The sequence below is a fragment of the Rattus rattus genome, chromosome 16 (assembly GCF_011064425.1).
Source record: "Rattus rattus isolate New Zealand chromosome 16, Rrattus_CSIRO_v1, whole genome shotgun sequence".
NCBI classification, from domain to species: domain Eukaryota; kingdom Metazoa; phylum Chordata; class Mammalia; order Rodentia; family Muridae; genus Rattus; species Rattus rattus.
In genome coordinates this window covers 8,346,583-8,362,336 of record NC_046169.1, presented here as the reverse complement: position 1 = coordinate 8,362,336, position 15,754 = coordinate 8,346,583, and the positions used below count along the sequence as shown (strand labels likewise).

Sequence of the window (15,754 nt, the reverse complement as noted above, 5' to 3'; positions counted from 1 at the left end):
AACAGGGAGAACACTTCCTTCCTTTGCTGTAAAAGGGGGAGCTGGGGCTGGAGTTATAGCTTGGTTGGTTGAGCACTTGCCTAGCATGTGTGAAGCCCCTGGATAGTTCAGTTAAGGAAGAAGTTGTTAATCACGTCCATCTGTCATGTCTTGCTATAATAATCTGAGTGACATCGGTAGCCATGCTTGGTGACTCCTCCAGGACTACTGTTGGCTTTCAGGGATAGTTTCCTGATTCATTGTTGACTATGCTTTCTAGAAACTTGAGTCTAGAAAACACTGACCCGGGCGTGTCCCATACAGTGACTCGGCAGCATTGCCGTAATGGAGCAAGCTTCTCAGAACAAGTGACACACTTCTGACTCCACCGAAGTTCACTCTGATTATCCAAACACAGAGAACAGTGGTCATCCTTCCACCATTGTTTAGAAGGAGATGCAGTGGGTACAGGGAGGGTCATGATGGGCAGATGTGAGCCGGAGTACCATGGTGTACAGACTAAAGTGCCAAGATAAAGCACATTCCACATTCTAGCTAAACTTAAGGGGGAGAAGGAAGCTCTGGAAAAAGTAATGCTTGTTCATCCGAAGCCAATTGCTCACTTCTGTCTTCCTTACAGTCAGATCTAGCCTAGAGTGTTTTCAGCCTCTGAGACTTACTGCTGAATAACCCCACTTTCTTGTTCTTTCTGAACTCTGGCTGGCTGATTGAACTCAGCTGTTCTAGATCAAACTCCTCTCCAAGCTGACTGACTCAATCTGGCTTCTGTCAGCTTCTCCTGAACTGCTCTGTTTGGCCTCATACTAACTCTGGCAATCTGTTCTAATCCTCTGGCTACTTCTTGTTTTCTGGTTCATTCTGTCTTCACCTGTGTCTAGCTTTGTTCTCTCTGCAACCTGTCTCTCTGTAACTGCTTCAGCCTTAGTAAAACTGGCTCCCCCCGCCCCCCTCTGCACCCTCTGTCTAAAGTAGCTTCCCTCTCTGCTCTTGTGAGAGCTGGGCGTATCCTAGTCTGTCAGGTCTTTCTCTGATTTGTTACTTTGCCACTCAAGTAGATAACACTTTCAAACACGGGGCTTCCTTCTACAGACTGTAACTCTGCCTTCATTGTTTGGGATTAAAGGTCTCTACTGAGGCCATGTCTGTTCCAGCCAGGGGGATTAAAGGGATGTGCTAATAAGGCTGAGTCGCACATAACAAGAGTTATGGATTGGGTGAGCTGGCTCTCGGTTATGTTTTTTTAATAGAAAGGTATTTTAATACAGCAATATCCTTCATCTAAAATGCTTAGAAACACATATATTACACATTTTGGGTGTTTCTGAGTTTTGAAAATTCAGTTTGTTTGTTTTTTTCTGTAATTTTGAATCTGAGGCCCCAAATTTTTAAGGCCGAATGCTCTAAAACCCCCAAATGTAAGCTTCATGTGGGTGCCTAAGAAGTTTAGCATTTGAAGCCTTTTTACATTTGGTGGCTTTGTGGTTAAGTAGGGTGCTCAGCCCATGCTCTGGGAAAAGCTTCTAGAAACCAACTTGTGCACTTGTCAGAAACAGAGAGGTGGAGACCTGGGCCTCGAAGAGGACCCTCCATGTTCAGACCCCAGCGTCAGCCCAGGCTCAGCAGCAGAGAGCTCACGCACAGCCTCGCAGGTGCCCATTCCCCACAGATGCTCACGTGCACACAACAGAGAGCTCACACACAGCCTCGCAGGTGCCCGTTCCCCACAGATGCTCACATGCACACAACAGAGAGCTCACACACAGCCTCGCAGGTGCCCGTTCCCCACAGATGCTCACGTGCACACAACAGAGAGCTCACACACAGCCTCGCAGGTGCCCGTTCCTTACAGGTGCTCACGTGCACTCATAATTAACATCTTTTTAGAGTAGCCACTGGGCCGTGGGGCTGTGTTTGCTGCGTTCTGAGGAACTTGCCCTCTGCTTTCTTTGTTTCGTTCAGGACGTGGAGATTGATATTGAACTGGCCCCTGGTGACCAGACCAGCACACCCAAAACCAAAGAGCTTTCTGAGAAGGACATTGGAAACCAGCTACACATGCTCACCAACAGACATGACAAATTTCTCGATACTCTCCGGGAAGTGAAGGTCTGTGGACAAGCTTGGAAGTGAATATCTTCTGCACACATCTTTTTTTTTTTTTTTTTTTCCTCTTACCAGTGTGAAACCATACAGTTTTTGGTTATAGTTCTGGGAGAGGCTGGAGTCAACATGTAATGTGATCAAGAAAGCAGATACAGGGCTCTATAGGGGAAACAGAGAAGTTGGTTTCTCCAGAACGTAATGTCCTGGAAATGGTAAAAGGCACTCAGTTGTGGCAGTAACGAACAGTAACTCTGGTATATTGGTCGAGGCCCTCAAATCAGGAGGGGCAGTGAAGTGTGAAGGCAGGCAGGCTGTCAGGAGAGCCCCCCACATGCCTGCTGTTGGCGGTCTCCTCGGTTCCTCACATAGGAGCTGTGGCTTCCGTAGACCCTGATGAGTGTGGATGGTGGCATTACTGCACTTTGACACTGATCGGTTAAGGCTTTAGGTAGTCTTAGGGTTTACTGCTGTGAAGAGACCCTGTGACCAAGGCAACTCTTAAAAAAAGGCAAGGGGGGTTGGGGATTTAGCTCAGTGATAGAGCGCTTGCCTAGCAAGTACAAGGCCCTGGGTTCGGTCCCCCGCTCCGGGGGGGGGGGAGGAGGCAATGGCTGGAGAGATGGCTTAGCGGTTAAGAGCACCAGACTGCTCTTCCAGAGGTCAGGAGTTCAATTCCCAGCAACCACATGGTGGCTCACAACCATCTGTAAAGAGATCCGATGCCCTCTTCTGGTGTGTCTGAAGACAGCTACAGTGTACTTATATATAATAAATAAATCTGTAAAACTAAACCTGATCTTTCCAAAAAAAAAGGCAAACATCTAATTGGGGCTGGCTTACAGGTTCAGAGGTTTAGTTCATTATCATAGCAGGAAGTATGGCAGCATGCAGGCAGACATGTTCTGAAAAAGGAGCTGAGAGTTCTATGTCTTGATCAGAGAGCAACCAGGAGGAGACTATTTTTCACATTGGGCAGAGAGATTTTAAATGAAACCGCAAAGCCTTCCTCCACAGTGAAACACTACCTCCAACAAGGACACACCCACTCCAGTGTGGAGACACCCACTCCAACAAGGCCACACCCACTCCAACAAGGCCACACCTCCTGATAGTGCCACTTCCTGTGTTCCAGGCATTCAAACACATGAATTAGTCTGTGGAGGCTGAACCTATTAAAACGTCCACATGCACCCAGTCACTTTTGAGGAGTATTGCACAGGGCTTGGGAGGAAGGAGAACCAATTACTTATCAGTAGTTTCTGTATTACATCTTCTTGGGCACCAAGCTGAATTTCTGTTAAGTCAGTCTCTGCACGTCTGTGGGTGGCTGTTGCTGTCATGGGTGAGTGTAGCGTGCTGAGGGAGCCGGACTCAGCGGCCTCATGTACCTTCGTGCATGCAGCCATTGCGGCTAGAGTGATGACTGTGGGGCTGGCTCAGCGGCCTTGGGGTCCATGTCATGCTGTTAAGCTCCACCTCTTCTGCCCACAGACCGGGGCACTGCTCAGTGCCTTCGTTCAGCTCTGCCACATTTCCACAACGTTGGCTGAGAAGACCTGGGTCCAGCTTTTCCCAAGGCTGTGGAAAATCCTCTCTGACAGACAGCAGCATGTGAGTCAAATCTTAAAAGCCTGTTTTAGGAGAATGCAGTTTTAGCTTTCGATAACAACCCAGAATGAACACAGTTCTAAGTTACAGAGCATGATAACACTGCCCATTCTCACCCAAGGACCAATCATCTCAGTGCTACCAGATGATGATGGAGAGAGAGGCCAGTCAGGTTGGCCGCAAGCTCATCCCCTAGCTCAGGCTGCCTCGACCTCTGGGATGGCAGTCGTGAAGTAGCAGTCCTAGGTTCAGGCTTGTTAGGTTTTGAGTGAAGACCGGAAGCAGCTAAGTCTTTGGTTCTAGGCTCTGGCGGGGGAGATCAGCCCTTTCCTGTGCAGCGGCAGTCATCAGGTGCAGCGAGACTGTCAGCCGAGCGCTTTGAACTGCTTCGTGGAAGCCATGTCCCAGTGCGTCCCCCCAATCCCCATGCGACCCTGTGTGCTGAAGTACCTGGGAAAGACTCACAACCTCTGGTTCCGTTCCACGTTGATGCTGGAGCACCAGGCTTTCGAGAAGGGGCTGAGCCTGCCAATCAAACCGAAGCAGACAGCCGAGTTTTATGAGCAGGAGAGCATAACACCGCCTCAGCAGGTGACCACTGCCCTCAGTGCCTTCGAATCTTCCCAGAGGGCTAAGTCTGCCCTGTTATTAGGTAGGCAGTTGACCCAAGCACTCAGCGACAGTGATCTCTTTCAGGAGATACTGGATTCCCTCGCGGAACTTTACTCTCTGCTACAAGAAGAGGACATGTGGGCCGGCCTGTGGCAGAAGCGATGCAAGTTCTCAGAGACGGCCACCGCCATTGCTTATGAGCAGCACGGCTTCTTTGAGCAGGTGATGGCTGGTGGCTCAGGGTGATGGCTGGCAGCTGTCACTTCTGGGTCTTCCTCATTGTACCCTGCTTAAAGTTCAGTGAGTTCACACTTGGGGAGATTGCTGTTTCGTTGAGCGGTGATGTCACGTGTTAAAGTACTTGGCATGAAACCCAGAACTCGAGTAGGCCCAGTAAGCCTCCTGTACCCTAGCCACACCGTGTTACCTGCTCACGAAGACCCTTTGAAGTCTTGCCTTACATGCTTTAACATTCTGAAGTTTTGTGTGTAGAGGTGTGCATGTGTGTGAGCATGTGTGACTTGCACACATAGAGGTTGGGGCAGCTGTATGTAGTGTCTCTCTCCTTCTACCTTTACCCGGGCTTAGGGCTCACACTCAGGCTCTGAAGCCTTTCCCTGCTGAGACATCTTTACCTCAGTCTTCTGCCATCAGAAACTGACGTGGACGCCCTTACCTGCCGGCCTGGCTTTTGGAAACAGTGCGTAGATGCTTGGATGTCAGTCCTCAGCCTCGTGCTTCCTGTGGGGCACAGGCACTGAGTAAAGGGTGAATCTTGGTCCCAGAACGGGACCATTTTCATGTCCTGTGGCTTTCTCACCTTTGCCAGGGCTTCGCTCTCCTCTGTTCTCTCTGTAAAAGGTGAGTTGTAGGCGTCAGGTAGTCTTGGACGAGAAGGATATAGTGCTTCCTAGGCTCGTGTCTAGCTTGCCCCCGACAGGTAAGAAAATGAAAGGGAGACGCTTTCTCAGTAGTCTGACGGCATGGTTAACCTCTTTAGGCCCAAGAATCCTACGAAAAGGCAATGGACAAAGCTAAAAAAGAGCATGAGCGGAGCAGTGCCTCCCCTGCCGTCTTCCCCGAGTACCAGCTGTGGGAAGACCACTGGGTCAGGTGAGCTGCAGTCCCACCAGGGCTTGCTGGGGCTTTTCAATGATTTCCTTAAATATTCAAATAACACTTATTGTTTGCGTGTGTCTCAGGCTTGGTGGCAAGCATCTTCACCGTAGAGACCTCTTAGGAGCCCATCAAACACAAGGGTTTTGTTTGTTTGGTTTTTGTTTATTTGGTTTGGTTTTTCAAGACAGGGTTTCTTTGTATAGCCTTGGCTATCCTAGAAATGGCTCTGTAGACCAGGTTGGCCACAAAGTCACAGAGGTCCGTCTGCCTCTGCCTTCTCACTGCCAGCATCGCCTGGCCAAATACCAGTTTTTAAAATCAAGCATTCTAACAGCACAGTTCTGAGAGATACACTGACTTGGTATGAGTGTGCTGAGGGCGGGCTTTGTTTTCCGTTATTACTGTTTCTCTTAAGCCAGAAAACTGTGTGCAGTAAAGCACCACAGGCATCGCACACAGGCGTCTGTCTGTCTGGATTCAAACTGAGGTGTTTCTGGCATCATTCACGGGTAGCTCGTGGCTTAGGGGCATGAGTGTCCTGACAGTGGGCATAGGCTAGTAAAGTATGTAGTTAAGCGTGGTGAATGCTGGCAGAGCATATTGGGTTCATGTGTGTTTGATTCTAAGCTAGTGTGTGCTTGCTGTGTATTGAGGACCTTTTAGCCACCATCAGATGCAGTTATGTGACTCTGCTGTAGAAGCTCTGGATGTGCCGGGTGTGGTGGCACAGACCATTAACTCCAGCTTACTGGAGACAGAAGCAGGCACATCGTGAGTTTGAGACCAGTGTGGTCTGCATAGTGAGACCCAGTCAGGGGTTTAATTTATTATGCATGAATTAAAGAAGCATGGGAGCATGTCTGTGAATTCCTCCTGGGTGTTTTCCAAAGAGTTGGTTACTACAAAATCTGGGAAACGCATTAAATGTCTAGTATAATTAAATGTGCTGTGGAGGAAGTAAATCACTCCTGCCTCCCCTCCTCAGGACCTAGAGCTCTGCTGTGCTGGTCACAGGGCAGGCAGGCAGGGCTCCTGGAGGAGGGGGTACTGTTGTCCCACAGCAGTCTGTCCTCCAGCACTCTCTTCTGTGTTGATGCTGTCTTTGTCTTTCTCAGTCTGTCAGTGAGTTGTCCTGATTGAGCTTTTGCTCATAACCCCGGTCTTCTAGGTGCTCCAAGGAGCTGAACCAGTGGGAAGCCTTGACTGAGTTTGGCCAGTCTAAAGGTCACATAAATCCTTACCTGGTCCTGGAGTGTGCGTGGAGGGTGTCCAACTGGACCGCCATGAAGGAGGCCCTGGTGCAGGTAAGACCCGTGATCTTGTCACTGAGATCTTTTTCTATATTTGAGTAAGTTTGTTAGTAGGGGAGCATTCAGAGAGAGAGAGAGAGAGAGAGAGAGAGAGAGAGAGAGAGAGAGAGAGAGGGAGGGAGGAACGAGAACGCGTGCACAACACGTGCACGTGCTGCATCGTGAGGGGTTTCATTTATAGCGTGTGTTATGTGTGCAGTAGTGCCTGCAGAGGTCAGAAGAGGGCGTTAGGGCCCCTAGAGCTGGTTGCGGGTGTGTACAGGTAAACTGTCTGTTGTCTGTGTTAAAACAAAACTCGGGTTCTCTGCAGTAGCAACAAGTATTCCTGACCTTCTAAGCCACTGGTCTCAACCTTTAAGTTGTGACCCTTTTGGGAGTCAAACAACCCTTTCACCAAAGGGTCGCCTAGGACCATGGGAAAGTACAGATATTTGCATTGTGATTCATAACAGTAGCCAAAATGCAGTTATGAAGTGGCAAGGAACATAGTTTTATGGTTGGAAGTTAGCACGCCATGAGGAACTGTATTAAAGGGTCTTAGCATCAGGAAGGTTGAGAACCACTGTCCTTAGCTCTATCCTCTGTCATTCAGTTTTACTGGGAAATAAGTGTTAGGTATAGAGGACTTAACCTCTGACAACAAAGGTAATCCATGAAGAGGTCTGGAAGGATCATCAGGACTAACACCAAACCCTGGACCCCGAGCAGCCCTGGCCACTGTGTTTGCTGTTATCTGAAAAGCCACTGGTGGGACAGGCTCTTGGCGTGTGCGTTAGGTGTGAGTGTGGTGTGCAGTGTGAGTGAAGAGTTTAAAATGACTTGATCCTGAGGGCTCTCTGTGAACGGTGCCATGACGGGTCCAATCTCTCTTCTCTCTGGGAGCTTTTGTGGTGCACTCTGCAACCCAGAGGAGACTCTCAAAAGAGCCGTGCAAACTCCTCGCTTCTCTACTGAAAGTCAGTTCTTCTGTGGGGCTGGGCTCTTGTGTCCTGCTTTGTGTAAATCAGCCCGAGTGGGGAGAGCCGTCAGCACTCTGCCTGTCCCCTCTCCCGCTGCAGGTGGAGGTCAGCTGCCCCAAGGAGATGGCCTGGAGGGTTAACATGTACCGGGGCTACCTGGCCATTTGCCATCCTGAGGAGCAGCAGCTCAGCTTCATTGAGCGCCTGGTGGAGATGGCCAGCAGCCTGGCCATCCGCGAGTGGCGACGGCTGCCCCACGTGGTGTCTCACGTGCATACACCTCTTCTGCAGGTAGGTACTGTCCTTCCCCTCCCCTCCCCTCCCCTCTGGGAACTCAGCCTGGAGTCTTAGAGCTGCAGAGCAGCTGCAGTCCATGCCTCGAGTGGTAAGGGAACCTCTCTGCCCTGATCTCATCCCTTCCCATGGGAGCTGATCCCTAGAAAGAAGACGTAATGTTCCTAAGTCAGAGCAGAGGAGAGAAACTGGGTTACTTTGCATTTTGTATTTCAGGGTCTGAAACAGTCTCACAAGTAGTTTTGATTCAATGTGAGATAGGTCCTGTCCATCCTTGAAAGACTCAAGGGGCCTGTATCCTGGCGTCACCTTTGGGCATCAGTAGCAGTGTTCCTGGCAATTCGAATGAGTGCTGTTGACACTAAACCAAATGTTGTTTGCTGTGCTGTGTATGTTACTGTGTTTTGTGCAGCACAGTGTGGGCCGCAGTGTGAACACCTGTGGGGGTTCTTTTGGGCTCGCTTTCTACAGGTATAACAGTCGATGACATCTGTGTCAGGCTTCCTGATGGGAAGAGCTGTGTGGGACGTGAATGTGCGTGTTGAGGTGGTTTTTGTTGAGCTACTAGTCTTTAATCTGGGTTCTCCCTGCTGCTGATCCAGTCCTGAGGATCTCGTAAGACCCTGCAGTTGCTTTATAGACGCTAAATCCCAGTGAGTTCTGGGAGCAGGGATTCAGGGTACAGCAGTGCTGCTTCTCAGAAACGTGAACTTGGGGAGCACTGGCTTTACCGACCAGTATTTTGTTGTCATTTCGGTGCTTTTCTATGTGCCTGTTAGCTCCGATATTTTTGAAGGTGCCTTAAAATGACCTGTATATGTCATTTCTTTCACACATACGTGAGTGTCTGAGTTTAGGTGACTGAAATATTCTCAATTTTTTTATTATGAGCAGACTTTTCCTCTGCAGTAGGAGAGGGTCTCTGCTGTTGTGACTGGTGGATTTCCAGGGTTTCTTCATTTTATTTGATTCCCTACATGTAGACAGACAGACAGACAGACAGACAGGCACGCACATACACACACACACACACACACACACACACACACTTGAACCCAGGTCCTTCATAGCAGCCCACACTTGTGACTACTGAAAAATTATCTTTGCCTGGAAACAGTTAACGGTTGCATTTATGAGATATTTGATAAAAGCACCAACCATGAATGACAGTCAGTTGTAAAATCGTAGGAATTATTGTGTTAGGTATTCACGGAGTTTAGAACGCAGCATGTCTGTCACAGTGTCCTGATGTCTGAGTGCCTTGGGATGTGAATGCAGAGCAGTCGGCCTCACTGCCGTGCTCACGGATTATAGCACAATTATTTGTTGGTAGTCTGAGTATGGACAAGTCTGACCGTGTTTAAAGAGATGACTACTAGGGCTAGAGAGATGACCCATCCATTAAGAGCACTGACTGCTATTCCAAAGGGCCCTGGTTCACAGGATGGCTCACAACCATCTGTAATGGCAGTTGTAGGGGACCCAACACAAATGACAGTTGCCTCCACACGACTAAGAAATCTTTTTGTTTTTTTTAAGACAGGGTTTTTCTATATAACCTGACTATCCTGGAACTCCATTCTAGACCAGGACGCTTTCCTAGAACTCAGGCATCTGAGTGCTGGGATAAACAGCGTGTGCCCCAGGCCTGGCTGTGTGCCCCAGGCCTGGCTGTTCTGTTTTCTGAGACAGGGCCTCACTGTGGAGCCTTGGCTGGCCTAGAACTCATGTTGGCCTCAAACTCACACATAGGGATCCCCTTGCCTCTTCCTTGTAAATGCTCAAAGGTGACACCACCACATCCAGTGTCTTTCTTTTACACGTGTGTGGACGTCAGAGGGCTTCTGTTACCGTGTCACGGGTCAGTTCGAGCCCTCAGTCTTGGAGTCAGCTCCTTTACTGCAGATCTGTCTCACCTCCTCCTCCTATGAAACCAGTGAAACCCAGCAACACCCCCTTGAGTACTTTCTGGAAGCTGTTCATTGGTCTGGGCTGTTTTATTTTGTATTTGTGTATGAGTCTTAGCCCAGAGGTCAGAGGACAGCTTGGCAGAATCAGTTCTCTCCTTCCACCGTTTGGGTTCTGGGGACTGGGCTGTTAGGCGTGGTGGCAAGTCCTCATGGAGTTCCCAGCCCCGCCCCCAGCTGTAGCTTCTTTCCTGGTCTGCCCCTAGGCTGCCCAGCAGATCATCGAGCTTCAGGAAGCTGCGCAGATAAATGCGGGCCTGCAGCCGACCAACCTGGGCAGGAACAACAGCCTCCACGACATGAAGACGGTGGTGAAGACCTGGAGGAACCGGCTGCCTATCGTGTCTGACGACTTGTCGCACTGGAGCAGCGTCTTCATGTGGCGGCAGCACCATTACCAGGGTAAACCGACCTGGTCCGGCATGCACTCATCATGTAATTTCCCAGACGCCCTGCTCTGCCGGTTTCGTGTCGTCATTTTGTTTTTTGTTTTTTCCCAGATTTTGAGGTAATGGTGGTAATGGCGAGGGCAGAGTTGAAACCTGGGAAGGTTTTGTGCTCTGCATCCCAGCCACTTGGTAAATTTTCTAGTTAGCCAGGAATTCCTGCTGCACCTCGGCGGTGCAGGCCGGGGCCATTGAGCCATGGCGCTTTGTCTCAAAGCCTCCGCTGAGGAAGCCCCTGTTCCCAGGCAGCTTTGTGTCCATTCCTGGTTTTCCTGCCCTAAACCCACCAAGCATCCCTTGAGGAACACCTTTGTGACCCAGCGACCGACACACTTTATTCTACTTCCCCTTCTTGCCTTTTTTTTTTTTTTTTTTCCGTTTTGTAGCCAGGATCTCGTGTATCCCAGGCTGGCCTCACTCACCATGACTGAGGAGGGCTAAGGATAACCCTGAACTTCTGATCCTTCACAGCCTCCTGAGTGCTGTTGTGCCCCATCTTTATTGTGTTAGGGAACAAACCAAGGGTTTTGTGCGTGTTGGACAAGTCCTCTACCAAGTAAGCCACATATCTGGCTCCGTCCGAGATGCAGGCTACAGGGAAAGTGGAAGGGTACCTGGTTCTCATGAGACATGTTGTGTGTGGGCTTCATTCTTTAAGCCTGATTGTGGTGCACTTACAGAGGCATGTGACGTGCCTGACAGCTGACCCCTTTGCTCTTTAGCTATTGTAACTGCATATGAAAATAGCTCTCACCATGACCCGAGCTCCAATAATGCCATGCTGGGCGTCCATGCCTCCGCCTCTGCTATCATCCAGTATGGGAAGATTGCCCGGAAACAAGGTCTGGTTAATGTGGCGCTCGATATACTGAGCCGCATTCACACCATCCCTACCGTGCCCATCGTGGATTGCTTCCAGAAGATTCGACAGCAAGTGAAGTGCTACCTCCAGCTGGCAGGAGTGATGGGCAAGAATGAGTGCATGCAGGTGGGTCCTGGACAGGCGCTCATATCGGGGCCCCGGGCCAGGCAGAGAGGGAGGAAGATAAGAATGTCCTAAACACAGTTTGTCCCAAGGAAGAAAGGAAGGAAACTGTTCAGTGCTAGAACTGCATCTGTGGTCACTGCTCCACCACGTGCTTAGCTAATGTGTTTAAGGAGAAAAAAGCCATTATAAAAGAGGAGGTGAGGTTGATCCTGGCCATGCCTGTGCCCAGAGGACCGTGTGAAAGAGACAGAGAATCTGACTGGATGTGGTACTTCAGAGAGAAGGGCTTTGTAAGAAGAAATGGATTGTGTAGCAGTTTCAAGAGTCTTTGTCCTCTCTCCATATCTGAACAGGGCCTTGAGGTTATTGAGTCCACAAACCTAAAATACTTCACAAAGGAGATGACAGCTGAGTTCTACGCCCTGAAGGGAATGTTCCTGGCTCAGATCAACAAGTACGTACGGATGCTGTGGTGAATGGTGCAGGTTCTGCAGCTGTTCATTAGGATTTGCAGCCAGTGTCCTGCTCAAGCCAGAAACCACATGGTTTCATGGGCATCGGTGAGGCATTTGGTATGGGCCCCTCCACAGAGAGGAGCTAACAGCAGAGCCGTGTGTAGCCCGACACAGCTTCTTAGGGGAGAGTGGCATGACCACAGGCCTGTCCCTCAGCCTCTGTCTGAGGAGTACAGTGGTTACTTTGGTGCGTTCTGTTGTTTGGCTGTCCTTGTTGTGTTGACCAGTCAAAGCTGAAACTCCTTGCCTCAGTCATCCCACTGGGTCCCTAGATAGCTACAAGTACCATACCCCTGCCTGAGAGTAGTTCTTGTTTTAGGGCCATAAGTCTGTCGTCCACGATTGTGGGCCAGATCCATCCAGGATCCAGTTTCAAACATGAAGTTGTATTGAGCCCACCCATGCCTTGCTATGTGACTCCTACTTGTTCAAGGCTTCCCCGTGCTCCTGGACTTGGCTGCTAGTTTTGTTTGGGGATTGAGGCTTTATATTCATAAAGGACACAGGCCTAGGCTTTCTTGATTCTTCTTAGACATTGATAGTGTGGTAAGAAAATGGTATCTGGGGGTTGGGGATTTGGCTCAGTGGTGGAGCGCTTGCCTAGGAAGCGCAAGGTCCTGGGTTCGGTCCCCAGCCCCGGAAAAAAAAAAAAGAAAATGGTATCTGGTATCACTGTCATGGAACAGTTGGACCAAGTGGCAGTTGCAAAGAAAACATTAGGGCGAAGTTGCTCTAGGTTCCAGAGGTTTGCTCCTTGGTCTAAAACAGTGGTTTGCAACCTGTGGATCTTGACCCCTTGGTGGTGGTGGTGGTGGTGGTGGTGGTGGTGGTGGTGGTGGTGGTGGTGGTGGTGGTGGTGGTGGTGGTGGTGGTGGTGGTTGGGTGTCAAACAACCCTTTCACAGGGTTTGGGTATCAGATATTTATATTATAGTTCATAAGAGAAGCACAATTGCAGTTTTAAAGTAGCAAGAAAACAGTTTATCATATCATGAAGAACTGAATTGAAGGTTGTAGCATTAGGAAGGTTGCAAACTGCTGGTCTAAAAAGACCTAAGCAAACAGGTACTTGTTCCAGAGTGTGTGTAGCAGCACTCATCACTAGGCAGAGTGTGGAAATAGCATCCGTGCACATACAGTAGAATCATAGAGCTGCAGATCACGTGCTTCCGTGTGGAGACCTCAGAAACGCTGTACTGGGTGCAGCCTGATGGGGAAGAGTGTGGGTGTATAGCTTGATTTACAAGAAGTATGTCAGACACATCAGTCCCCAGGGACAGACAGCAGATTGGTGGCCAGGGGCGTGGCATTGCCGGGAATCGGAGAGACTGCATAGGGAAAGCCACACGTCAGTTCAGTCGGTTTGGTTGGCTGGCTGGTTATACGCTTTGAAGTAGGGCTTGAGAGCGTGGCTCAGGCTGGCCTGTAGCTTGCTGTGTGTTCTAAAGGCTTTGACCTTGACGTCTTCCTGCCTGCCTCAGCCTCCCTTGTCCAAGCGTGTGTTTTGGTTCCACACAGATCTGAGGAGGCCAACAAAGCATTCTCGGCAGCCGTGCAGATGCATGACGTGCTGGTGAAGGCCTGGGCCATGTGGGGGGACTACCTGGAGAGCATCTTCGTGAAGGAGCGGCAGCTGCACCTGGGCGTGTCCGCCATCACCTGCTACCTGCACGCGTGCCGCCATCAGAACGAGAGCAAGTCAAGGAAGTACTTGGCCAAGGTGAGACTGGGAGGAGACTCTTTGTCGTGGAGTAGCTGCTCTTTGGACTCGGGTTGAGGTCCAGCCCCAGATCTGAGGTCTGCTTCCTTGACTCTGCTCATTTCCAGTCCCTACAGAGTGACCTTTTTTCACAGTTGGAGCTGAGAAAAACAGGCCTGAACATCCCTAGGTCTCAGCCTTTCCTTTGTGTCCCGTGCTCTCTGGGGTCACACCCTGGATAAAGCCTTGTAGGCCAGAGAAAGCTGAAATGCAGCCCACCGCCATGCTGTCTGCAGAGCCTCAGCAGAGCTGAGCAGTGTCTGCAGCAGAAGTGAGCCTTAGAGAGTGCAGCAGCGCACACGGTCTAAGTCAGAGCCCGGCTACCTGCGGGGGCAGCACCACGAGCACCTACCCCACCCAACCTTGAGCAGTGAAGGACGCCGGCAGCAGCATGCAGCCTGCCTGGCGTGGGCTGCTGACCACCAGATTCTCTCAGAAGGCCGTTTGGGTGAACAAGCAGGTTTTCTGCCTGTTGTCTCGATATATGTGCTGGTCTCCAGGTCGGATCAGTTAGTAATTGCCCTTTATGTTAAAAGAAACTAGACTGGAATGTATTTTCTCTTCAGCTGTGATGGTCACTCCTCGTTCTGATTCTCCCTCAGGGTTGGTGATACCAGTTTATTTAAGGTTGGGCCTCCTTTGAAGCCCTCAGAATTTCCTATAACTAAACCTTGTCCTCTGCCCTAGGTGCTGTGGCTTCTGAGTTTTGATGATGACAAAAACACGCTGGCAGATGCTGTGGACAAGTACTGCATTGGCGTACCCCCCATCCAGTGGCTGGCGTGGATCCCACAGCTGCTCACCTGCCTGGTGGGCTCCGAGGGCAAGCTGCTGCTGAACCTTATCAGCCAGGTAGGGCTGTGTGCGATACTGGACAGTGCGTGCAGGACTGTCTGGGACCGTGTGTGTGTGTGTGTGTGTGTGTGTGTGTGTGAGAGAGAGAGAGAGTGTGTGTGTGTGTGTGAGAGAGAGATCTGAGTGAGGGACACTGGCTTCTAAGTAGTAGTGGTGTGAATTAGACAGACTGGGGGGTGCATCACAACTCCTCCTGAAGGAGCGGCCACCAGCCGCGCCCAGCAGGCCAGGCAGTCCCTCTCCAGAGGTTCTGTCCTCATGGGGCTGTTCTGTAATTCCTGGAGAAGGCTTTCTTTTTACTTGAGAGCCCATGGGCAATACTCGAGCCCTGAGTTTGACCTAGAGCTTGGCTGCCAGGTTACTGTCTCGGTCTGTCCTGTATTGTCATCCATGCAGCGGCTGCACACACAAGCAGGTGCCCTGTGGCACATCTGGAAAGGTCTGAGTGACAGCGTCCTCTTGGTCACAAGCTAGCATGGTAGAGCTGGCACCTGCCACCTTGTCTGCGTGTTTGACTCCTGCAGTTACAGGAACCAGAAGCCGCCTTTAGTGGGCTTGTCCTTTAGTTGGAGTTACTTCATAACTGAAGTGGCTCGTGCACAAGTCCACGACTAATGGGTACACAGGGAGTCTCGTTGGTAAGACCCAGGGTCAGTGTTTCTTGCTTCCCTGAGGTTTACTGACGGAAGGGAGTATGGTGTCTGCCATGCATGGTCGGGTGCCAGGGAGATCTTAGAAGATGCCTGGGCCCTGTTGGGGTTTTAAACCGGCTGTGGGATCTGTTGCTCAACAGCTTTTTATAACGTCAGTTGCTTGGTGTTGTCCTCTGACCCAAACGCACAACAAAACCCCTTCACTGCTTGCATACAGTTGCTCTCCTACAAATTATTCACCACCCAGAAGTGTACCGTGGAACAGTGTGGTTGATCCCCTGTTGTCTCCAAGCAGGTTGGACGAGTGTATCCCCAAGCCGTCTACTTTCCCATCCGGACTCTGTACCTGACCCTGAAGATTGAGCAGAGGGAGCGCTACAAGAGTGGTATGTCATGGCTGGGTGGCTTCAGAGGGCTGTGGGGTACCCCAGGTCACCCCTGAGACAGGCACTTTCCTGCCTATAGCTCCCTCCTACATGTAGTCAGTCTCCTTTTCGGTCAGGGCCAGAGGACCAAGCCTAATGGCTGACTAGAGTTTGTGGCAGGGGATAAAGCCAGCGAGGTCCC

General features: G+C 50.4%; 1 protein-coding gene across 1 annotated transcript in view; it reads left to right on the top strand.

Moving 5' to 3' along the window:
- Positions 1–15,754, top strand: part of Trrap (transformation/transcription domain associated protein) — an 88,719-nt gene that overhangs the window by 58,789 nt on the left and 14,176 nt on the right. The window contains exons 53-65 of the mRNA XM_032887153.1: positions 1,960–2,106; positions 3,595–3,714; positions 4,015–4,302; positions 4,408–4,545; positions 5,324–5,436; positions 6,611–6,746; positions 7,811–8,002; positions 10,179–10,374; positions 11,141–11,406; positions 11,760–11,860; positions 13,439–13,640; positions 14,367–14,531; positions 15,483–15,573. Of these exons, the coding sequence (XP_032743044.1) occupies positions 1,960–2,106; positions 3,595–3,714; positions 4,015–4,302; positions 4,408–4,545; positions 5,324–5,436; positions 6,611–6,746; positions 7,811–8,002; positions 10,179–10,374; positions 11,141–11,406; positions 11,760–11,860; positions 13,439–13,640; positions 14,367–14,531; positions 15,483–15,573 (2,155 nt within the window). The remainder of the gene's footprint in view (positions 1–1,959; positions 2,107–3,594; positions 3,715–4,014; positions 4,303–4,407; positions 4,546–5,323; positions 5,437–6,610; positions 6,747–7,810; positions 8,003–10,178; positions 10,375–11,140; positions 11,407–11,759; positions 11,861–13,438; positions 13,641–14,366; positions 14,532–15,482; positions 15,574–15,754) is intronic.